Genomic DNA, 24933 nt, shown 5'->3' with positions numbered 1-24933 from the left:
CAGTCATTGTCCTACATGGTGTGTCCACCAATGTGCCTGACACAGTCATTGTCCTGACATGGTGTGTCCACCAATGTGTCTGACACAGTCATTGTCCTACATGGTGTGTCCACCAATGTGTCTGACACAGTCATTGTCCTACATGGTGTGTCCACCAATGTGTCTGACACAGTCATTGTCCTACATGGTGTGTCCACCAATGTGTCTGACACAGTCATTGTCCTGACATGGTGTGTCCACCAATGTGCCTGACACAGTCATTGTCCTGACATGGTGTGTCCACCAATGTGTCTGACACAGTCATTGTCCTACATGGTGTGTCCACCAATGTGCCTGACTGACACAGTCATTGTCCTACATGGTGTGTACACCAATGTGCCTGACTGACAGTCATTGTCCTACATGGTGTGTCCACCAATGTGCCTGATATGGTGTGTCCACCAATGTGCCTGACACAGTCATTGTCCTACATGGTGTGTCCACCAATGTGCCTGACACAGTCATTGCACTTACTAGTGTTCTATAAGTGTTTATATCTGGAGGTGAGTGAACCTTCCTTCCTAACTTCCTTCCGCCCTATATACTGTGTGTGTGTGTGTGTATATATATATATATATATATATATATATATATATATATATATATATATATAATAGAGACCTGAGACCAGATTCTACAAAATGACTTCTATATCATGATAGGTTTCTGAAAAACCTATGTTTCTATATCAGTGGTTCTCAAACTATTTAATGTCAAGGAGTCGGACCCCAAAAGTGTTATGTAATTGACCCCCATCTGAAAATATGTTGTTGCCCCCAGAAGCACAGATACGATTTAAAAATGTTTGCTGTGAAAGAATATATATTCAAAGATTTGCACACGTTTTCGCAGATTTTCAATAGCTAAAGTTAAATAATGGTTATAGTGGTTAAAAGCTAAGGTGACACAGATGCGTTCCAGGTCTTAATGGGTTAAATAAAGAAATTCAACATAACATAAATAAAATCCACAGGACACAACTAGCCACTGATAACTTCAGTTATCAAATCATAACCTAAATATAGACTAGATCATGGGGTATATTAGCCTGAAAATAGCCGATCTACAAGCTCACAATGCGTCGCAGAAGAGGTTTGGCTTAGAGTGAAAAATGAGCAGACCAAGTACAGAGCCAAATGTCAAGTTTAATGTGTATTGAGGGTTTAAGTGGTTAATTGTCTGAAAATACACATTAACATGAATCCAACATCTTAACAGAAAGGATCCCGTGTAAACAAACAAAACACTACTGATAGTGCTGTCAAACAAGTCTATGAACTCTATGAATAAGTTTAATCTGCAACGCAACTTTATACAGTATGTTGTGGGGATCGCTGTTTCATCTCTCTCTCTCTCTCTCTCAGCTAAAGGGTCATTGGCACCCCGGGACTAGAGGACTCTGGATCGCGTCAGATACAGTGTTTTCCAGCCTCTGCCCAAAACAGTAAACACTGACTAACTTAATTGCTGAACCTCTGAATATCCCAGATACTTAAAGAAGCTGGTGGTGTATTCTAACAAACAGCCAGCTATACTCTAAATGTTAGTGTTCCCATTTGGCTTTAACCAAAGGGACACGTACGTCAACACAGCATCTGGACAATGGATGGATGGAAATTGTATTTCTTTATGTATTTTTTTAATGCATAATTTAATTAATTAATTCTATTGACATCTCTTTATTTTTGATAGGGCTTAAAACTGGATTCTTCTGTGAACTGTGAACTGGTACCGGTAGAGTTTGCAGACACACGGCAGGTGAAGGCTGCGTTTAAGAAGCTGCTGAGGGCCTGTGCTCCCAGCGCCACCTCCACAGACACGGAGGACTCCTACCTCAAAGCCCTGGAGGACTCTGAATGGATCCAGCAGGTGAGACTCTATCTGTGGCCCAATCTGGCAACCCATCTGCAAAATGAAGGGAAAACGGTGCCCTCGGTCTGTCTCCGAGAGCCTAATTTATGCCTAGTTTCACGACAAGTACTAATATTCAAGCCAATGTTGTGTCGTTGTCGTACAATGGGGCATAAAATACACACGTACATTTCTTTGACATAATACTGTAGGGCTACGTATGTGTCCCATTGAGTGAATGGGCGGTTGGGAAACGCCAGTCTCCTGAGTATGACATAATTAGGCCAGCGTGTGAATTTGGCCCTGAGAGTCAATGGGTGAGAATTGTTTGAGAGTGACCCGGGCCCTCCAGTCTCACTCATCTTCCTGTGTGTGACTTTCACATCATGGTAAATCCACTCGGCAGCCCGTTTTCCCAAGGGAAATGGATATGTACACAAAGATGTTATCTGATTAACCTCCTGCAGCCTATGTCCTTACATTAAGCATGTCATAGACATTGGAACAATGTTATCTCTGGGAAACCCTGCTTTGGCAGCGGGCAGCACTCCATCAGCACTTTCCAAATGGCTAGCCAGTCACCTGAAGCCTGAGTTACAGTAGTTGCGTAGCGGTGTCACGCACGTGGCAAAACCTGTGCGACTTCACAGCACACAGCAGAGTACAAGTCAGGCTTGAGAATAATCGCCAATAATCATCAGGCCACAGAGTGAGCAAACTGCGTGTGCATGTTTATTTTCATTGGTGCGTGTGACGTGTGTTCATGTCCATCTCCCACAGCTTCACAAGATTCTGCAGCTGTCTCTGATTCTGGTGGAGCTCCTGGACAGTGGCTCGTCTGTTCTGCTCAGCCTTGAGGATGGCTGGGACATCACTACGCAAGTGAGAAGAACCACACGCACACACACACACACACACACACACACACACAGTGCATGTAGTAAACACATGCAGACATAACAATTTACAATTTAGGCATTTAGCAGACGCTCTTAATCCAGAGCGACTTACATTAAGCAAGAACAAAAAGCATGGGAATACATCACATATGTAAAATGCATTTATCGCGAAACATGCGTAAGCTAAGAACGTGACTAGAACATATCTATATAATGACACTATACATATAAACTATAACTAGAACATATCTATATAATGACACTATACATATAAACTATACATATATGCTAAACTATGCTGTACATATATACTATGAAGTGCTATGACTACATACAATGCACTTATTGTGCTGTCTACATGACATGCTATAAGTCTGTTTCAAATGCTATATAAGTCTAAGAAGTGCTGTCTAAGGGGGGTAGGGTAAGTGCTATGGGCCATGGTGGAGTCTGAAAAGGTGGGTTTTCACCCATCTATACAGCGGCTCTTAAACTTTTTAATTCCAAATACAGACGTGTGCGGTTCCATTTGGAACCCCCTCCCCCCCCCCCCCCCCCATCCCCAAAGGACCCCACATTCAGAACCACTGATCTAGCATAAAGTCAATCTGAGAATCCCATCGTCAAATATCCGGGAAAACAGCGCCCCCTGTTGTGAGGCAACAGTCTGTCTTTAGAGACTAAGCATAAGTAGATAGAGATGGAGACGATGAAGAGACTAAGCATAAGTAGATAGAGATGGAGACGATGAAGAGACTAAGCATAAGTAGATAGAGATGGAGACGATGAAGAGACTAAGCATAAGTAGATAGAGATGGGGACGATAGAGACTAAGCATAAGTAGATAGAGATGGAGACGATGAAGAGACTAAGCATAAGTAGATAGAGATGGAGACGATGAAGAGACTAAGCATAAGTAGATAGAGATGGAGACGATGAAGAGACTAAGCATAAGTAGATAGAGATGGAGACGATGAAGAGACTAAGCATAAGTAGATAGAGATGGGAGACGATGAAGAGACTAAGCATAAGTAGATAGAGATGGAGACGAGGAAGAGACTAAGCATAAGTAGATAGAGATGGGGACGATAGAGACTAAGCATAAGTAGATAGAGATGGAGACGATGAAGAGACTAAGCATAAGTAGATAGAGATGGAGACGATGAAGAGACTAAGCATAAGTAGATAGAGATGGGGACGATGAAGAGACTAAGCATAAGTAGATAGAGATGGAGACGATGAAGAGACTAAGCATAAGTAGATAGAGATGGAGACGATGAAGAGACTAAGCATAAGTAGATAGAGATGGAGACGGTGAAGAGACTAAGCATAAGTAGATAGAGATGGAGACGATGAAGAGACTAAGCATAAGTAGATAGAGATGGAGACGATGAAGAGACTAAGCATAAGTAGATAGAGATGGAGACGATGAAGAGACTAAGCATAAGTAGATAGAGATGGAGACGATGAAGAGACTAAGCGTAAGTAGATAGAGATGGAGACGATGAAGAGACTAAGCATAAGTAGATAGAGATGGAGACGGTGAAGAGACTAAGCGTAAGTAGATAGAGATGGAGACGATGAAGAGACTAAGCATAAGTAGATAGAGATGGGGACGATAGAGACTAAGCATAAGTAGATAGAGATGGAGACGATGAAGAGACTAAGCATAAGTAGATAGAGATGGGGACGATAGAGACTAAGCATAAGTAGATAGAGATGGGTGACGATGAAGAGACTAAGCATAAGTAGATAGAGATGGGGACGATAGAGACTAAGCATAAGTAGATAGAGATGGGGACGATGAAGAGACTAAGCATAAGTAGATAGAGATGGGGACGATAGAGACTAAGCATAAGTAGATAGAGATGGGTGACGATGAAGAGACTAAGCATAAGTAGATAGAGATGGAGACGATGAAGAGACTAAGCATAAGTAGATAGAGATGGAGACGATGAAGAGACTAAGCATAAGTAGATAGAGATGGAGACGATGAAGAGACTAAGCATAAGTAGATAGAGATGGAGACGATGAAGAGACTAAGCATAAGTAGATAGAGATGGGTGACGATGAAGAGACTAAGCATAAGTAGATAGAGATGGAGACGATGAAGAGACTAAGCATAAGTAGATAGAGATGGAGACGATGAAGAGACTAAGCATAAGTAGATAGAGATGGAGACGATGAAGAGACTAAGCATAAGTAGATAGAGATGGGTGACGATGCGAAAAGGAGGTTGAGCCCAAGGCAGCTGGAATAGTGCAGCCAGGAAGTTAGCATGGTGCATTAGTCACTGGTCAGGAAGTGGGTCATCTGTGAATCAGCCACACCTGTCAAACCCAGTGGCTCAAGGAATTACTGGCCGTTTCTGACCTGATAAAAACCCACTGAACTGCTCTCGAACCATAACACCTTATGTCACTGATTTTGTTCTGATTTGATTCATGCGAGTGCATGGTTTTGATTTAGAGGCATGTAAACAAAAGTCTGTTTTTTATCCGCATCAATGCTCTGTTGCCCCGTGCTGCTACACTCAGCATTTTGACACATTTCTGCTTAGTGAGCTCACATTTTCCACAACGAACCTGTTAAAATGTGCATGTGTTGTGTTGCAACAGTGTGTCCTTCAAATGTGTTTACTCTACTGTGGTCTGTAATGGCCCCCAGGGCCGCTGTCTTTAAAAGCAGAGGTGCTGGTTCATCTCCGCCAGGCACACATTAACAAGCAGAGCAGCATCTTCTCCACGGGCCAGCAGCGGCCTCCATATCGGGTGTCGGGCTGAATCCTTGTATGTCCAAAACTGGAATGGAAAAAAGAACCTGTTCCAATTAATCCAATGTGGATTTTAGTCACAAGCTCTTAGTTAATCCTTTTGTCATTGGTTCAATATTTATATATTGAACTTTGTGTGACACTGTAATATAATGAAGTAGGCCATTCATTTGTGAAAATACATCATTTGAAATGTGGAGAGATACAAGGTTTACTCTACGCTTTGACCTCCATGCCTCCAGCCGTAGCCCAAAGACACCCAGCAGACAAGATGCAGACCTGCTGTCAGTATACAGTAGCATTATTCTATATAGTTTCTTTCTTTTGAGCCTCTTATGTTTTTCTCATTCCTTGCATCTCATTATCTCAGGGATTCCCAAACCTTTTCCATGACAAGGACCCTCTAACAGCCATGACATTGAAAATTGAAACCATTGAAAATCACTTTTATTAAAAAAAAACAAGGAACAAGGAAATGCTAGCTCATCTACAAGATCACAGCATATGTTGCTATCACTATCCCCACCCCCCAAACCACACACTGGTGCTGGAAACCAAGGTACACCTATAGGGGGAGCCGGGGAGCGAACCGGGAACCTTCCGTTTCCCACGTGGCTGTCGCTCAACCTCCTGAGCCCTTTATGAAATGAAATTATGAAATAAAAACATGTTCTTTCCTCATCTCCTTTGCAATTGCCCCCCCCCCCCCTGGTGTCACCAGTTGCCCCCACTATGAAAAACACTGTCTTGTCTTATATCCGTTCCTTAATCTGTTATATAGGGGCATATATCTGTGCTAGGGGGGACAGGGGAATGGGGCTGTGAATACCAGGACTTTTCACTACTAAGGGCTGGATGTTCTCATTGACCCCCCCTGGGGAAAACGTGCCCTGTTTTTCCCACTCATTCCACACGTGTCGGGGCTCATTAGTTGGCCGAGGGAGACAGCGGCCAACTAAAGTTTTATCATCAATATTCACATAAATGATAAAACAAAACGGAAACGTTTCCCTACCGTGTGATACAACACAAGTTTAAAAGCAGTTGCAGACACTTGGTGGGTAGGTCTGCAATCAAAGATTTAAATGTACAGTATGTTATGGGAGAACAGATCTTTAATAATTAAAGATCTGTTCTCCCATAACATACATTTGTATTTAATTAAATAATTTGGCGGCAGTAACATTAGCGTTTTCTCGGGGGGGTTAAAGTGTGGCATGCACTGACAAAAGATTCTGTACAGTACATGCCTACATACAGTATATTCAAATATATGTACAAATATAATGCCCATGACGGCATAAATCAATCTTTTACTCTCTCCACACTACATCCCGTTTCAGTGTCTTTCTGTTTGTCTCCCAATCCGTTCTCCTCCTGCAGGTGGTGTCTTTGGTGCAGCTGCTGAGCGATTCATTCTACAGGACCCTGGAGGGTTTTCAGGTGTTGCTGGAGAAGGACTGGCTGTCATTTGGCCACAAGTTCAGCCAGCGCAGTAACCTCAGCCCCGCCAGCCAGGGCAGTGGCTTCACACCCGTGTTTCTGCAGTTCCTGGACTGTGTGCATCAGGTGATTCTCAAACCACCCTAGAGACAATGTTGTAAACCCCAAATTGTGCAAAGTCAGAGAACATAACGCAGTCACTGTAGACTGTACTACTACATGAGCTCATCACATTCCTCCATAAAAGTAGAGTGGAGAAACTCAGCTGTCATTATCTATACACTCGCTTTAGTTTTGTACTTTGCAATCCCCACATCGGATAAGTAATTTAGACAGTTTTGCACGCCAAGGACTTAGTGCAGAAGGCTGTTAACCAGATGGTCCATGAACCCAGTCAGGGTGCAGGACTTTTACGTGCTAGCATCTTCCAGCATCCCTTCGTGCTTTTTCATCTGTTAAAGGTATATTCAGTGATTTGACTTAATTCAAATATCACTTATTTTTAATTTTTTTCTGGATAATCCTCCCTACTATAGAGTGTGCTGACCATATAAGGAGTTCCTCCCTGTCCCCAGTGAGCCCCTGGGGTCAAAAAACCCTAGTTTCAGTTTTGGTGGCGGGTGGCAAAGCCAATCAGGATGAGAGGGGCCTTCCTCCAATCATGATCGAGTGGGGTGGGCCTTGGTGCACATGCTGTTGGCCTGTTGCACTTCCCCCCACTGTAGAGCGTGCATGTGCACATTTTGTTACCGGGGCGGACTGGGTGGTTTTCCAAATCACCCAAATCACTGAATGCTCCTTTAACATAGCAGAAGCTTTAAGCTTTAGGATAGGGGTTGTGGGGGATGGAGGTCTGATGCTTGAGTTATACGTAGTTGCGCACATGTGGTGCGCGCCGATATACAAGCTCCCAACATGTCACATCGCAGCACGTTGCGAACTTGTAGATCAGATGTTTTCGGTGTGCGACATGGCACGCAACGAAAAAAAATGCATCACCCATTTTTTTTACTGGAATGATACTGGGTGCAGCTGAAGTCCAGAGAACTGTGCTCACTCTGAAATGCTAACTTTAGAGAGTGTGTTTTGTATCTCCTGGGGTCCAGCGGGCCCACTCCCATACACTTACATCAACACATAGTTTCTGCATTTTGTCTTTTTGAAACGTACTACGCCTTGGCTGCTAGGGCTAGCCTGGTGGGGGCCCTGTGTGCTGGAGAGCCATAAAGAGGGGGGGGGGGGGGGGGGGGGATCGGAGGTTCGGACAAGTGCTGAAAATAGAAGTGCCTCATCCCCGAAACAGCTGTTGTTTTTGCCAATAGACCCAGGTGGCCTCCAAATATTCGGCGGAGCGCTGAGGTCTTCTCTCCACTTGGCGCCATCGTACGTCGTTAAATGGAGACTCTGGTCCGCTTGGCTCTGTCCACAATGTGTCTGACACTCTGGTGATATCACTGTGGGACAGGATGGGTTCTGCTCTGTTAGTAATTGGGAGTGTATGTGCTGGAGAAGTGTGTAGCCTTAACACAGGGGACTCTCTCTCTCTCTCTCTCTCTCTCTCTCTCTCTCTCTCTCTCTCTCTCTCTCTCTCTCGCTGCAGATTCTGGGGCAGTATCCTCTGGAATTTGAGTTTAATCAGCACTATCTGAAGTTCCTGGCTTATCACCACATCTCCAACCGCTTCAAGAACTTCCTGCTGGACTCGGACTATGAGCGACTAGAACACGGTCAGTCAGTGCACCGTGCTGACGTTTAGCTGTCATCTGGTATTAATCCATTGAACTCTGTGAATCTTCTGTCCTGATTGGCTGGATGGCGCCTGTTATTTATTTATTATTCACATGCAATTATGATAACCCAATCAAATTAGTATGCAGGTTTCTGGTTCCATGTTTCCATTCCATTCAAGTATTCCATTTCATCTACTGTATTTAATGGCATGTTCTTGAGCCAAGTGAGTGGAATGTAAGAGATGGAAGGTGTTCACTTCATGGCCCCAGTCACGTACCAGTAACTTGTTTTGTTTTAAAGCTATTTTTTATTTGGTCACAATATCCATTCCATTCATATCATTTCCAACATTGTCCTAATAAAATCACACACTTGTGAAGTGAGTGGTGCAACTCCGTGTGGGGGTCCCCGGGGGGTCCCAGGAACCTCCAGTCCCACAGGAATGCGCCCACGGTGCCGGCCTCGTTCCGGCGAGCCGTCCCATGTCCGAAACAGTAGAGAAAAGAGAGAGAGAGAGAACAATGCTAAAATCCCCCATATATATATATTGCATACTGTATCGCCACAAAAAAAGTGGAAAGAAAAAGAGAGAGAGAGAGAAAATGTATATGAGACACACACACACACACACACACACACACACTGGAGTCTCTCTTCCCTCCAAAAGCCCTTGAATAGGATGACAATTTTGATTATTCCCATTTTGACCTGAGATCAGATTCTATAAATGTCTTCTACATCCTGACAGTTTCTATGTCAGTCGTTCTGCAGACCTACAAGCTCGTAGCACGCCACTCGGTGGCGCGCTATGAGTTTGTAGATCTGCTATTTTTCAATAGCTAAAGAATAGCATAATGCTAATACCAAAAGGGGTTCCCGCCCAAAATGGTTATGATTATGGTAATCTCACATTTCATATCACACAGACCATAACTGTAACTTTCATTAGCCCTCCCAAAATACTTTTTTGATAAATTGCTCCAGGGGCCACAAGAATGGTCCCTGGGGGCCCCCAGTTGAATATCCCTGGCGTAGACGCTCGACAAAGCCCTAAACAAAAAAAGATAACTTTTCAATGATATTTAATTATAAATGTGACCTTGTTCCTGTCTCTGTGTGTTCGTGTCTTGTTCTCCCCTCTGTCAGGCACACTGTTTGAGGACAAAGGTGATAAGCAGGCCAGGAAAGGCATCTGCATCTGGGAGAGCATCAGCCGAATGCACAGACGAAGCCCCGTGTTCTTCAACTACCTGTACTGCCCTGCGGAGACGGAGGTGAGCTCCTAGCGTTAGGCCTGTTATCATCAGGACATTTTGCTTGACCGTGAGATTGTTGCAAAAATTGCACTTAGCACTTTGCCTTGTGTTTTGGGACACATGAATAACTAGAAAAAGTACTCCTCGGAGCACATATCTCCACAGTAGGACACAGTTTTGATGTGGGTTTTGACATGATTATAATAATTTTGGAAATATTCAAATTTGCCTCTTTCGCACAAGATCGGTATAGACCATATCGGTATCGGCCGGTCATGAGAAAAACAATCGGTGATCGGCGGATCGGAGCATCCCTACTTTATACTGTACTGATGTTTGGACAGAAGCTCACATCGTGACACATTGCAACGTGTTGTGAGCTTGTAGATCTGCTGTTTCCGCTATTCTTCAAAATGTTTGAATGAACCTTTCTCAACAGACGAATACAGGAAACGATTATGTAAAAATAACTTGCGATCATCTCAAATAACTGCGATCGGGCGATTATGTAATAATTGTGACAGATCTGCCTATCATACCATGACATCATTCACTGTCATCCTCTTGGTTGAGGAATGTAAACACATGCAGAGACACCCCCTTCTAGGCCTTAGGAGTCATGCTGTGGTCTCACACATCAGTCAAGTATGGATGGCCAATATCCCACGAGGGATCATGGTGTTGTTTCTCTGACGGGTTCACCCAGACTGAGCAGCTGTCCTGTTCTCAGGAAGTCCAGATGAATCATGATTGTGTTCCCAGATTCCATTCATAGTGATAGATTGCCTGTCACTTTTGCTGCTGGGAAGAGCAGCACTTGTTGTGATCATTGGTGTTGGTTAATTCGGGGTTCACCAAAGTAACCATGCTGGAGACCCCGAAATAGCCCCAGCCTCTGGCTCCAGCGCCCTATTGCGAAATAGCTTAAAAAAATGTAAATGCTTCTAGATCGATAATGACATGGCACCAGGTTGAAAGGGGTTGAACTGGCACAATAATTGTACACATTTATTTGAATTTAAAGTCAAAATGATATGATATGATATAGTACTTTATTGTCAGTTCACACTGAAATTTGTCTTGCGACACAGCAGCCAAGTATGCAGAACACATATACGTACACACATTTGACATAACACAAAGAACAAGACAATTTACATACATAAAGACATGAAGACAAGAGCAATATCCACCGCTTAGATTATCCTGTGGCTACTACGACTCCTGATTAAGCCTCAAGGTCGACTGGTGGACAAAGGACCTCTTTAGTCTGACCTTATTGTATGCTGGTACACCATATCTCCTTCCTGAAGGTAGCAACCTATATTCTCCATACAACACATGCTTAGTATTAGAGGTGATATTCCTTGCTAACCTTAGGATGCTGTTATCATACGTGGATGTATAACGTTTCTGAAGTTGTTGTCCAACAATCTTTGAACAAATGTTCAGTTGTTGCAGCATTTTTGACTTTAGGGCTGCAGACAAACATCCATACCAGGTGGTACTACAGTACTGAAGAACACTCATAATAACAGAAGTGAAAAACAAAAGAAGAATCCGTCTACTAGCACCGAAGGATCTTAGACGGCGAAGAAAGTAGATTCTTTGCTTTGTTTGAACATACCTGGTTGATCGGTTCACCATGAATAGTAATGGGGGATCGTGTATCTCTGGTGGTGTACCAAAAACAATCTCTTCTGTCTTTTTTGTGTTAATGATGAGAGCGTTGTTATCACTCCATTCAACCACCTTATTTACTCTGTGTTGGTGCAGTCCAGGATCACTGGAACTATCTAGGAGAGAAATCAAAACTGTATCATCTGAGTATTTTAGAATGTATTGGTCTGGTGTGTCAGTGCGACATTCAGACAGGCATTCCTCAATACGACAGCTGTCAGTATAAAGGGTGAAAAGTACAGCTGAGCTCACACACCCCTGGGGGGCCCCAACATTGGTAGTTAATGCTGATGAGAGGGTTGTGTTCACTTTCACCTTCTGTACTCTGTTAGTAAGAAAAGAAGCATACCAGTGAATTAAGTATGGATTCAGTTCCAACTGTACCATTTTTGACACTAGTATATCAGACTGTATTGTATTGAAAGCTGAAGAAAAGTCTAAGAATAGCACTCTCGCATGATTCTTATTTGACTTATCTAGGTGTTTTGTAATTAAGTGGACCAGTGTCACAACCGCATCCTCTGTACCGCAACCCTTTTTATAGGCAAACTGACTGGGGTCGAATATTTCTTTGGTTATACTAACAAGATGTTGTAACAGTATTCAGTGATTCATAATCACTGAAGTGAGAGCTATGGGTCTATAATCCTTATGTTCTTTTGGACATTGGATTTTGGGTAGTGGTTTTATGTGTGAGGTTTTCCAAGACAGGGGAATTGTGTGTGTGTCTACTAAGGCTGTACCTTAGCCCTTTTTTTAGGACTCGAACTTCGGCAGGATTTTTCGAGCGAACATCCGGACCATTTGTTTCTAATTCATTTAAGAAATAACCTTTGAGATATCCGTCTCGATCAGAGCGCAGCGCGTCTCCCCTGCTCTTTATCAATCTCTCTCGTCTCTCCCAACACACACACACCCCGTCAAGTGGCTCGGCGAAAACAGCTGATCTGCAAGCTCATGTGAGCTTGCTGGCAGGCAGCTAAAACAGCATATATTGCTCGTTATTTGTTCCACCTGTGTATTATTCTCAGAAGCGCATTGAAGAGAGCATATGCTAATATATCATGGCTGCTAAGAACGGTTCCCCCTGTCAGCGATCATGCTGGTGTGTGTGTGTGTGTGTGTGTGTGTGTGTGTGTGTGTGTGTGTGTGTGTGTGTGTGTGTGTGTGTGTGTGTGTGTGTGTGTGTGTGTGTGTGTGTGTGTGTGTGTGTGTGTGTGTGTGTGTGTGTGTGTGTGTGTGTGTGTGTGTGTGTGTGTGTGTGTGTGTGTGTGTGTGTGTGTGTGAGACACGTCAGACATTCCATTCAATGGAACTCTTTTGTTCTCACAGAACAAGGTGAGAAAGGTCAATCCCCTCAGCTGCAGGCCAATCACCAAATTAATGTGCACGGGAGATGGGACAGCAGAACTAGGAGATATTTCTTTAAAAAATCATAACTTCTGACAGGAATGCACTAGAAACTTACTTTTTTTTTACATGCTCATATCGCATTCTCGCCGAGTCGAGTTAATAAAAAAAAGGGAAAAAATAATAATATTTTTTATTTAATACAAAAATTTAAATAAAAAAAACGAATGGTTCAATCCCATTAATTAAGATTCGAGTGCCAACCCTAACGAGCGAACATTCGAACCTTGAATGTTTGGGGACAGCCTTAGTGTCTACAGAGGTTTGGAATATTGGTTGCCACACTGGAGCTAACTCAGATGCAAAGTTTTTGAGGAGAAAAGCACTGCATTCATCTGGCCCATTAGCTTTCCTTGTGTTAGTACACTGAAACACTTTCCTTACATCCTCTACAGTGATGGTAATTATGTCTGAGGCGGCAGGTGTTACAGCCTTCAGTATGTCAGTGCACTTTGAGGAATTGTCCAATGATTCAAATCTGGCGAAAAAGGTATTTAGGTCATTAGAAAAACCAAGTTCATTTTCTGTCACAATAGGTTTCGTTGGGGTTGACATTCCTGTCATAGATTTCATAGTATCCCATGCCTTTTGTGATCATTGGCATTAAACGCATCCTCCTGACGCTGTCTATGTGCCAATTTTGCCTGCCTCGTTTTTTTCTGCCAATTTAAGTTCTTTCTAAGAATTTATGTTCTCTATTACTGCTTTCTGCCTTCCAATTGGTCCCTCTATCAGCCCTTCCTCTTGGCAACCTTTGGGTTAAAAGAAATCAAGGGATTGCCAAACCCATGAAATGTAGTCTGAGCTCTGGAATAAAGTAATATTTTTTATTATTATTGTTTTGGAAGGAATGTTCTGGTCATAAAGGAAGCATCTCTCTTGCCTCCATCCAATTCCCAAACGAACTAGTGCCTAGTTGTCTGTGGGAAGGATGTTTACCCACATGTTGGTGATAGTGACCCATTTTCTAGGGATGTATAAATCAGGCAGCAGTAACGGCCTGCGTGTTTGTAAACCCCGACTGGGCACTTCAGAAGTGCCGAGTTCCAGTTGGGCACATGCTCTCCCATTGGCTTAAAAACTCTCCCTTGAGAATCCTCTCAAGGGAGAGTTTTTATTATTATATGGTATCAAGGGTTTATTATTGTCATTCCTAAACATGTGGACTTTTTTTTCACTCCACTATGGTATAAATAATCTTAGCTTTTTCTCTGTCAGCCAATAAAACATCTACTTGATGGGGCAGCGTATGGACTGCCCTACAGCATAGTGGAACATGCTATTGACCGTAAAGGCAGAGGGCACATTTCACTGTATGTGCCTACAGTATATACAGTGACAAATACCCCAAAGGAGTGGGGACCTAATTATTAGAATGATGCCGGTTTGATCAACCCACTCACCGCTCCCTCGACCTCAAACACCTGGTTGTTGAAGGCACATAACCCTCGACCTCAAACACCTGGTTGTTGAAGGCACATAACCCTCGACCTCAAACACCTGGTTGTTGAAGGCACATAACCCTCGACCTCAAACACCTGGTTGTTGAAGGCACATAACCCTCGACCTCAAACACCTGGTTGTTGAAGGCACATAACCCTCGACCTCAAACACCTGGTTGTTGAAGGCACATAACCCTCGACCTCAAACACCTGGTTGTTGAAGGCACATAACCCTCGACCTCAAACACCTGGTTGTTGAAGGCACATAACCCTCGACCTCAAACACCTGGTTGTTGAAGGCACATAACCCTCGACCTCAAACACCTGGTTGTTGAAGGCACATAACCCTCGACCTCAACACCTGGTTGTTGAAGGCACATAACAAACCCTCGACCTCAAACACCTGGTTGTTGAAGGCACATAACCCTCAACCTCAAACACCTGGTTGTTGAAGGCACATAACCCCAGTGGCGCCAGTCAGAACAACGGTATGACTGTGGTTGTGCTGCTGGGCCAATATTGCCAAGGTGGAAATTTGTGTAACAAATGTGTGTGCTCGGGTATCCAACCCAGGCTAAATTAAAATGTTAAACTTTCTGTTCCGGACGGTTAGCTCAACCGTCTGGGCACCTAGACGGTTAGCTCAACCGTCTGGGCTGGGCTACTAGGCTGCCAAGCCAGCCGGACGGCATGCCGCGGGTTCGACTCCCGAGCCTGACGGCCTTTGCCGTGTGTCACTCCCCATCTCTCTCCCCCTTTCCTGTCTGTCTACTGTTCCCTATCAATAAAATAAATCTTTAAAAAAAACTGTTTTACAGTACGGTCTACTGTACTCTGTCTCCACCGGATGCTTAACCCATTCAGGCCTGACGTCGAAATTTTAAAAAAAAAGTTTTCTAAATCATGACAATTTTCGGAAAGATTTGAGGCACATTTTAACGATTTTTCAAAAATAGCAGACCTACAAGTTCATAGCGCGCCACTCGGTGGCGCGCTATGAGCTTGTAGATCTGCTATTTTTCAATAGCTAAATTATAACAATGTTTAAAACACCAAAACGGGTTCCCGCCCCAAAATGGGTTAATGGTTAATGTGGTTAAACGCTAACGTGACATGGATGCGTTCCAGGTCTCAATGGATTAATGAAACCTTCCCGTCCCGTAGGCCATGCTGAAGCCCTGTATCAGCGTCCCCAGCCTCACCAAGTGGGATTACTTCACGGATGAGACGCTGTCCACTGGTCCCTGCTACGACTGGAGGATGACCACGGCACGCTCAGACAGCATGGAGGAGACGCACACCATCTCCACCAGCAAGAGGAGGATCGTTTGGCCCTGCTACAGCAGTGTGAGCCGCGCTCAGCCGGACGCCATTACCAAGCTGATGGCTGTAAGTGCCTCAAACTCCTGCTTAGTGTACAGTGTTTGTTGTTGTCAGTGGTCCCTTTCCCACCGAAATAACTTTGGTTCTAGGACTGGTTCCGTTCTCTTTTTCTTCTTTTTCATGATGGTTTATATCACATCTGCATCTTCCGACCTGAGTACTGACACGCCCACTTTGGTTCCCACTTCAGGGCAAGAAGAGGTTTTTGTATTTGGTTCCAGAACAAACTTTTAGGAATCTAAACCAATTAACAGTTTAATGGCCCCAGACGGAGATCTCCGTCAAGTTCAAGTGCACGGGCAGTTGCCCGAGACGGAGATTGATAAATAGGACGGAGATTAATGATATCAAAACCGGTCGCATCGCTCCACAGCCTAGGAGCGCTTGTTGCACAACAGTGACACGTCATCGAAAATGTTCCCTGCCTGTTTAGCGGACGAAAACGAAAATCTTAAAACGCGATCTAAATCATCCCGTCTAATTATGAAAAAAGATCCTATGTTAGACGGCCCTCCGCGGTCCAGTCGCTAGTCGCGATAGATTTATTCTTACCTCCCGTTGTCGATCGACTCTAGAGTGGTGTGGCTATTGTTAGCTGCTACACAGACATTCACAACAACTTCCGGTCTGCCGGTAAAAGTGGTCCGGGCGCTATAAATGATGGGCACATTTTATTAATGGATTAAATAGGCCCGAGCCCTCAAGGTGTTAATTTGGTTCTAAATTAGGTAGGGAAAAACCACTGGTTGAAAACCACTGCTGTAGTATGATCATGTAGGGCTTTAATTTACGAAAGAAAAAACAAAAGTTAAGATATGGACGTACAGCAGCGATTATATTTGGTCTCTCATTTTCCTCTCTTTCAAACCGGCCCCCCAGGTCAGGTGCCCCCTTAGAAAAGCATTGTTCTGCTACAGCCTCCATTCCAATTCTTTCAGGACGTTGAGAAGCTGGAGGCTGAGCTGAGCCAGGCGCCAGAGAGGTGGCAGGCCACGCTGGAGAGAGTCCGAGTCAGCATTCAGGAAGACCTCAAGCAAGAGGGAAATGTGAGTGTTGACAGACATGACGACGACGACCATCATAACACAATACCGTGTGTGTGTGTGTGTGTGTGTGTGTGTGTGTGCGTGTGCGTGTGCACACAACACACAAGCTCACAACACGTGAGCTTGTAGATTTGATACTGTTGGCTATTTTCAATGTCCTCACAAGTATAGTAATACAAACGTGTGTGTTTTCCCCCCACATAGTTTTATATTCTCTGAAATATTTAACTTTACAATCAGGCTGAAACCTTGCCCACATTTGTAGTCATAAAATGAGGTCATAAATATGTCATAGATCACTGACATCACTCTCTGGCAACATGAAGTCCAAGACCGTACTAGTTTCGGCCAACAAGTGGTCTTCCTCAGGGTTTTAGCTTCAACTTCTGACATAAAATGTTTTCATTGCATTCTGTATCTTTTAATGTCATTAATCCTAGAGTCCATATTCCATATGTTTTAAATGTTGTTCAAATACAAAATAAAAAAGTGAAAATATCAGATCTGCATGCTCATAACATGAGCTTGTAGATCTGTTGCCATATACTTCTAGTCTGAAGACGTATATAAGACTCACAGCGAGTTTGCTATTTTTGAGGGGCGCTACTACGCGCTATCCCCTCCCATGCACAGCTTTGTGTGTTTGTAGCACAGAATGTGATGATTTGATTAGGTGATGATAATGAGAGGAGCACCCCTCACTTCACACGAGTATGATTTCTTTGAGTGGTGCAGCGACTCCATTGCGTAGCTATGAGTGTCCCTGTGTCTGTCTGTCCGTCTGAGCATGAAAATCTGAAATACCTCACTAATTCCACTGGATGGCACTGTTGCGCAGAGTCAGGGGCGGAACTACTTTGACCGGGCCGGGGGAAGACCGCACGACCGGGCCTCGCCGAACCTGACTCCCAACAACACAGAGAGAGAGAGAAAGAGAGAGAGAGGGAGAGAGAGAGACAGAGAGAGAGAGAGACTGACTAAGGCCCCATTTACACTGGCAGACAAATCTAGCCTGAATCAGATCTGTGCCACATCGAGATTGAAATCCGATTGGTTTAAATGGTCACATGACTCATTTTGACAAATTGGATTCCAATCTGGATGTGGCTCAGATATTATTCAGGCTGGATTTGGCTGCCAGTGTAAATAGGGATGTCGGTAACGGATAATTTCCAACCGGGTCATTAACGGATAATTGGTTGATTTTTTTTTCTTTTTTTTGGCTACCCCAAATGTAATATGCATGTATAGGCTACATAATTAAAGTTGGTAGACGAAATGGTACACATTTATTTATGCTCCTTTTAAAAAGACAAACAAAAAAGCAACATTTAACAATATAAATCAATTGTTGTAGGCTTAATCATCAATAAACAACGCATCGCATCTGCATGCATGCATCTGCACGTCTACAGTACAGAGGTCCGCCGGTTCTAGTCCAAAACATAAACAAGTCCAGTCCAGATCTGAGCAGCCTATATCTATAAAGCCACTGGACGCATGGGCTAAGCCTTTTTTTATTATTAAGGAAGATCAGCATGCATGTCACCGTGTTCTGTTTGTTGACTTTTCGCTGACGAGAAAACCCTCAAACATCGATAGCACATGGCTAACTTGATAGCCGGGAGGAGGAAGCTGCGGCGGCTGTAAACGTTCTCCCTCCAGGCCATTCATGGATTTAATAATGTAGGTCTCTGCATTGATACGGTCGACATGTTGTGTTAATCTCGTCTCGCTGTCACTCGCTTAAGTTTTGACTACCGCAAAGCTACCGTTGTAGCCAACTAGCCATTTGAAGTACAACAGAGAACTTTGGGACAACGACATTGCGGGGGCAGAAAACAGCGCCCGAGCGCTGCTGTTCATGCAGCCTGGAGTGTGACAAGCTGGCCGGCGCAAATAACAGCAATTTTAGGCATGTGTGCAACATGACAACTGTTTTAAAGTATTGTACAGTGACAACTACAGTCTCTGTAATGTTTATGTTGTACTATTACTAAAAACGATCTAAAATAAAAGGGATTTAAGATCAGAACACGCATTTATTATTATGCAAATTAACCGTAAAGCTGATAAGCATACCCGGATATTTCTTAACGGTCGGCTAACCGGCTAGCCGGTTAACCCCGACATCCCTAGTGCTGCGTGTTAAAAAATAAATAGGCTACTCATCTTTGTGTTCTGTTTCACCTTATTGCTGAGTGACGCACACAGGGAAAAGCAACAAGGGGTTTAGAAGCGAAAAAGTCTGTTGTGGAGAAAAGGAACTCCACACATGCACTCCTCAGTCCTCACAGAGTGATTAGCCTACTAATGATTGACAGGGGCTGCCACTTTGGGAGCGTGGCTGAGGATGTCTGTTGGAGAGAGTGTGAGACAGACTCCACGGTGCTTGTACAGTCCAGGCTGTACAGCGCAGTACATTCTCATCAGACATATTTTGCTAAAGTGTAGGCTATTATGGGCTATAGCTATAGGCTCTGTATCTGGTTAATTGCGGGAGGATGCGGTATTCGCGGGGGCCCGCTGGTTTTATCTGTCGTGAGTGACTGTGTAAAAAAATCGTCCATCGATCATCTGACAGCCCGAGCCCCCAGGAGGTCCGGGCCGGGGGGAGACCACCCCCCATGCGCAGCGTCACACACACACACACACACACACACACACAGTGGCCAGGGAGGAGGGCTTGTACAGTACAGTACTACAGTACAGCACCACTGGTTTTTACATCTTTAAAAAATCTTGAAAGTGAGAATTACTGATTTAGAAGGCATTTGTCGGCCTCAGGTTCTAATGGGTCTGTCTGTCTGTCTGTCTGTCTGCGTGCGTGCGTGTGTGTTGCAGCTCCGTAAGCAGTCCGTGTCCATCTCAGGGCTGATCCCCACATCGGGCCTGCAGGCCTTCCAGCGCCGCTCCATGCTCCACCTCCCAGACAGCGGGCCGCCTCCCAGTCCCACCGCAGCCAACGGAGTCAACCGCCGGGCCGCCACGCTCTACAACCAGTTCACGCCAAAAAACGAGGAGAACCGGTTAGTCCAAAGCCCCAAAAACAGATCCCTGTCTGGAGTTCTAGAATTTGACTTAGTTGGTTACCACAGGGGGCCTATTTAGTTTCAGAAGATTACACTGTGCTTCAAGGAATTATCTGTAACATTTATCTCAGAATGAGCTAAATCTAAGTTACTGCAAGGATTTGCAAAACATCCCCACATTTTGGAGTGGTGGATATAATCAGGTTTAAGTACAGTATATTCAGTCACTGTTGCAACTTTTTTACTGCCACTCACTTGCTATCTAGACAGCGGATTGGATAGGCGAAATCATCCGTTATCAGCACCTTCGAATACGGCCAATATGGCCATACTGGCATACTCACCCTTGGCTGAACGTGTCATTTCCAACTATATTGTCGGCGCATGGAAACTAGGGGCTACTAATACTATTCTCTGCCTATCGGGACGTAACTCGGACGGCGCTGAGTCGGGTCTGGTGGCCGTTGCAACGCTCGGCACGGCGACTCGCTCGGCTAGCGTCTCGCTCGGCGGTGCCTCACGTGGCTCAAGGACACCAGACACGGCGTGCCTCCGTCATTGACATCAGTGACATTATCACCCGCCACAATAGGTGATAATGACATACTGAAACAGTGGCCGTATTCCAAGGTGCTGATAACGGATGATTTCGCCTATTCAATACAGAGATAACGGTCGAATGGGGTGATCTAGAGATAAAAAACAAATAGTATATTATAACGACTACCTACTTTTTCAGGTCCTATGAGGGGATTTTGTATAAAAGAGGTGCATTGCTGAAAGCCTGGAAACCTCGCTGGTTCGTGTTAGACATCACAAAACACCAGGTGAGTTACAGTAGGAGACACAATGTTCTAGCTAAATCAAAACGTTCTGCTGTAAAAGTGATTAGTTAATCGTGTGTGTGTGTGTGTGTGTGTGTGTGTGTGTGTGTGTGTGTGTGCGTGTGCGTGCGTGTGTAGCTGCGGTACTATGACACCGGTGAGGACACTAACTGCAGGGGCCACATCGATCTGGCCGAGGTGGAGTCAGTCCTGATGGCAGCCCCGACTCTAGGGGCTCCCAAACACATCAGTGAAAAGGCCTTCTTTGACGTGAGTAACTCTGGTTTCTATTAACATTACTTCAGTGAAACTGGGATAAAGTCAATATTTAATAACATTACTTCAGAGGTTAGCTGTGTGTGTGTGTCAGACAGTCTAGTCTATATCTAATGATTGCTGAATGTTGTCTCTGCAGCTGAAGACCAGCAAGCGTGTTTACAACTTCTGTGCTTCAGACGCACCCAGCGCCCAAGTCTGGCTGGACAAGATCCAGAGTTGCATCTCTGATGCATGACCTCTGACCCTTGAACTCTGAGGTCAGGGTGTGGTGCCAAAACCATCATTCAAACTAACTGTAGAGGTGCCGCCAAGTAGCCGAGGGCAGAGACATGACTCAGCTGTTAAATGACATCAATATGTGGACCACAGTGAACTAAGTGCCTGGTAGTGGAGGATGTATCCATCCATCCATTCTTTCATATACCTTTATGCCTGTTATTCTACAGCGTATCAGGCAGGCTTGCAGCTTTTGTTTGAGATGAAGAACACTTGAGTCTCTGCTGTCAGCTCAGGTATGGAGCACAGCCTATTCCAAGTGTTCCATACCTTGGCGTTCAGCATGACGACTGATTGAGGAAATGAAAAAGGATGTGATATTGGCTGGCCACTCCAACAAGCACATTTGACCGCGCTCACAGGTGGGAAGCCAGGCGGGGAAGCGTTCTCTCTGTCGCTGCATTAGAGACACCTACACGTTGGTCTGGGCGCCTGTTTGGCGGGTGCTCCACCGTGGGGGGGGGGGGGGGGGGGGGGGAACTGCTCCTCACTGTCGGGTGAAAAGACGTTGTGACTGGTGATGTCATCATGTGTACCCGAGGATATTTGGTTTTATACCAACCTCCCCAGGACCAACCGGTGGGTGTCAGCAGTGATAGGGAATACTTGGGGGAAAGGGGGGGATTGGCAGAACTAAATTGGGTGGAAAATGAAAAGGATGTGATAAGCTTAACGTCAGGGGATTGCACTATGCACTACCAAGGCGAGTTTAGTCTACTTTAGCTGTAAATATATCAAAGCAATATCACTGGCCATTCAAAACTGTGGATTCAATTTTAGAAGCAAAGAAATATAGAATATAGAATTTATATCAACTATTTTACTATGAGGAAAGTTTGTTGCTGCTTAAGGAAAAGTGTGAACTGCCAAAAAAAAGCTCAGAGATTTGAATGCACAATACGACAAGGCAATTTGTTTGCACTTACCGTAGCTATTATAATATGCACTCCTTATGGAATTCTGATGTTCTAACAGATGCAGACAGCAAGGCAAAAGGCATTACTTTATAGTGTACATTTCCTCTATCAAACAAATTAATTGAAAAGATTTTGCACAATAAACTTAAAACAGTTACCTGGTGTTCTCTATTTAAATATGTGATGTTTTCTCTATTTTGTTTAAACATTGTGAATGTTTTATGACTCATGGATAACGATAATGTTCATTCCTTGTTATGTAAATTATTTTTTTTTATTAAAAGTGTAACTCCGTTTTCAAGTCACCTTGAGTCAAAGTGTGTAAACTCAAGTGTGGTGGCTTGACTTTATGTAAATATGTGTCATTTCATTTTATATATGTATTGAACGAGTGTATGTTTTTCTAACCTTAACTCTAATGTGACCAACACATTTTGTCCAAATATCTGAGTAGCCTGTTCCCTGTTAAAGGACCACTTCACCACTTTTCAACATCTCTTCATATAATAGGTCCTCACTAATAATCATGATAAAATGGCACGTTTTTTTCCTACTCAGTCTGTGTCTCATAGGAGGGCTGTGGGCAGTTTAGAAACCGTCATTAGGCAGATTTTTTTTTAAACAAGAATTTTTTACAAAAAGGTTTAGATCTTCATTATCGTGAGAACGATGGCTTCCATTTTCGCATTGCAACTTTTCAGAACTAGAAAGCCTGCAGTTTTTATTAGCTTGTATTCCCCATCGATGATGTCACTGGAAGACGGTTTCTGAACTGCCCACAGCCCTCCTATGAGACACAGACCGAGTGGAAAACAATTGCGCCATTTTTTCAAGATTATTAGTGAGGACCTATTATATGAAGATAGGTTGAAAAGTGGTGAAGTGGTCCTTTAATGATGCTTCCGTTTTGACAAGGAAGTGGAGTCGACTGTACTTACTGTACTTGTCCAGACAGGGTCTGTCTTTTTAAGGGCTTTTACTGTAAGTGAGTGAGTTTATCAGTGGGAAGTTGTGTTTGGTGTTTGAAGGTCATATTTTGTCTCCTCTGTGCATTATTGTATAAACTTTCATAAAACAAAGCAAATCTAAGTCCTTTGAGAGACTTGGAAGATTTCATGTTACTTTTGACCGAACTTTTTACCATTTTGTGGTGACTGGTGACACTTAATTTTGTTTTTGAAAATAAATCAAAAGTGCTTGAAACTTCTAGTCCAATGTGTGTTAATTTTGCCATGCAGATATATCCATGGGGGGACTGTGGCTCAAGAGGTAGAGCAGGTCGTCCAATGATCCATGGGTCGGCGGTTCGAATCCCGGCTCCTCCTGTCTACATGTCGAAGTGTCCTTAGGCAAGACACTGAACCCCAAATTGCTCCCGATGTGCAGGTTGGTACCTTGCATGGCTTCCGCCGCAATCGGTGTATGAATGTGTGTGTGAATGGATGAATGTAATGCACAATCTCTGTAAAGCGCCTTGGATAAAGGCGCTATGTAAATGCACCATTTACCATTTTATGTCCATCCTTAACCCATTTAGGCCTGACGTCGAAATTAAAAAGAAATGTCTTTACTTCTATTTTTCTGAAAAACCTCGTATTTCGGTAACCCTTCATTTTACGGTACGGTAATTACCAGGTAACTACCAGGTAATTACTCAGTAATTACCAAGTATTACCCAGTATGTATAACTATTTACTGTATAATCTCCTGGTAATTATATGGAACTTACCATGGTAATTGACACACTGGTTGCCAGGTAATTACCAAGTATGTTCCTGACAATTACCAGGTATTTATACGTTTTTAGTATGTAATTACCAGCTAACTACCCGGTATTTACTCTGCAACCAGGCACGATACCCTGGTTGCAGGTACTATAGGTATGTAGGTACACCAAGTATTTTCAACAACTACCAGGTATTTACTCTGCTACCAGGCAAGTTACCCAGTAGGTACTAGGTCATTACCAAGTATTTTCCTGACAACTACCAGGTAATAACATGGTAACTGTATTCACTGTGTTTACATGGGTACTACCCATGAAACACGTGGGTAGTAGCCTACCAGGAAATGACCAGTTGTTACTAGGTCATTTCCTGACAACTACCATGTAATTACCTGATAGGTAACCAGTAAGGAAGGAGGAACTGTACTGTAAAAGGAAGCGTGCTCTATTTCCATGATATTACCATGTACCTACCTGGCAATTGTAGATTATAATCCTCCCCATTACCCATCAGGGTGTATTTTGAACTTTGAACTTTGAATTTTGAACTGGCAATAACTGTTAATTACCAGGTATTTACTGTGAAAACTAACAGGTAAAACCAAGCAAGTTACCGTGTAAGAATTGGAATTGTACTGTGAAAGGAAGCGTGATTTGTTACAGTGAAAGTACAGGGTAATATTATGGAAACAAACCACGTGCCTGGTTGCAGAGTAAATACCGGGTAGTTAGCTGGTAATTACATACTAAAAACATATAAATACCTGGTAATTGTCAGGAACATACTTGGTAATTACCTGGCAACCAGTGTGTCATTTACCATGGTAAGTTCCATATAATTACCAGGAGATTATACAGTAAATAGTTATACATACTGGGTAATTATTACCTGGTAATTATTACCAGGTAATTACCTGGTAGTTACC

General features: G+C 43.7%; 1 protein-coding gene across 1 annotated transcript in view; it reads left to right on the top strand.

The window, feature by feature from the left end:
* sbf2 (SET binding factor 2) overlaps positions 1-23482 on the top strand; it is a 185299-nt gene extending 161817 nt beyond the window's left edge. The window contains 11 exon segments of the mRNA XM_079496397.1: positions 1732-1908; positions 2671-2772; positions 6946-7131; positions 8606-8732; positions 9883-10010; positions 15689-15913; positions 16846-16953; positions 19798-19982; positions 20725-20812; positions 20948-21079; positions 21225-23482. Coding sequence (XP_079352523.1) covers positions 1732-1908; positions 2671-2772; positions 6946-7131; positions 8606-8732; positions 9883-10010; positions 15689-15913; positions 16846-16953; positions 19798-19982; positions 20725-20812; positions 20948-21079; positions 21225-21323 — 1557 coding nt within the window. The 3' untranslated portion in view covers positions 21324-23482.
* Positions 23483-24933: the final 1451 nt, after the last annotated feature.

This window comes from Electrona antarctica (assembly GCF_951216825.1).
Source record: "Electrona antarctica genome assembly, chromosome: 3".
NCBI classification, from domain to species: domain Eukaryota; kingdom Metazoa; phylum Chordata; class Actinopteri; order Myctophiformes; family Myctophidae; genus Electrona; species Electrona antarctica.
This window is presented reverse-complemented; position numbering and strand designations above follow the sequence as displayed.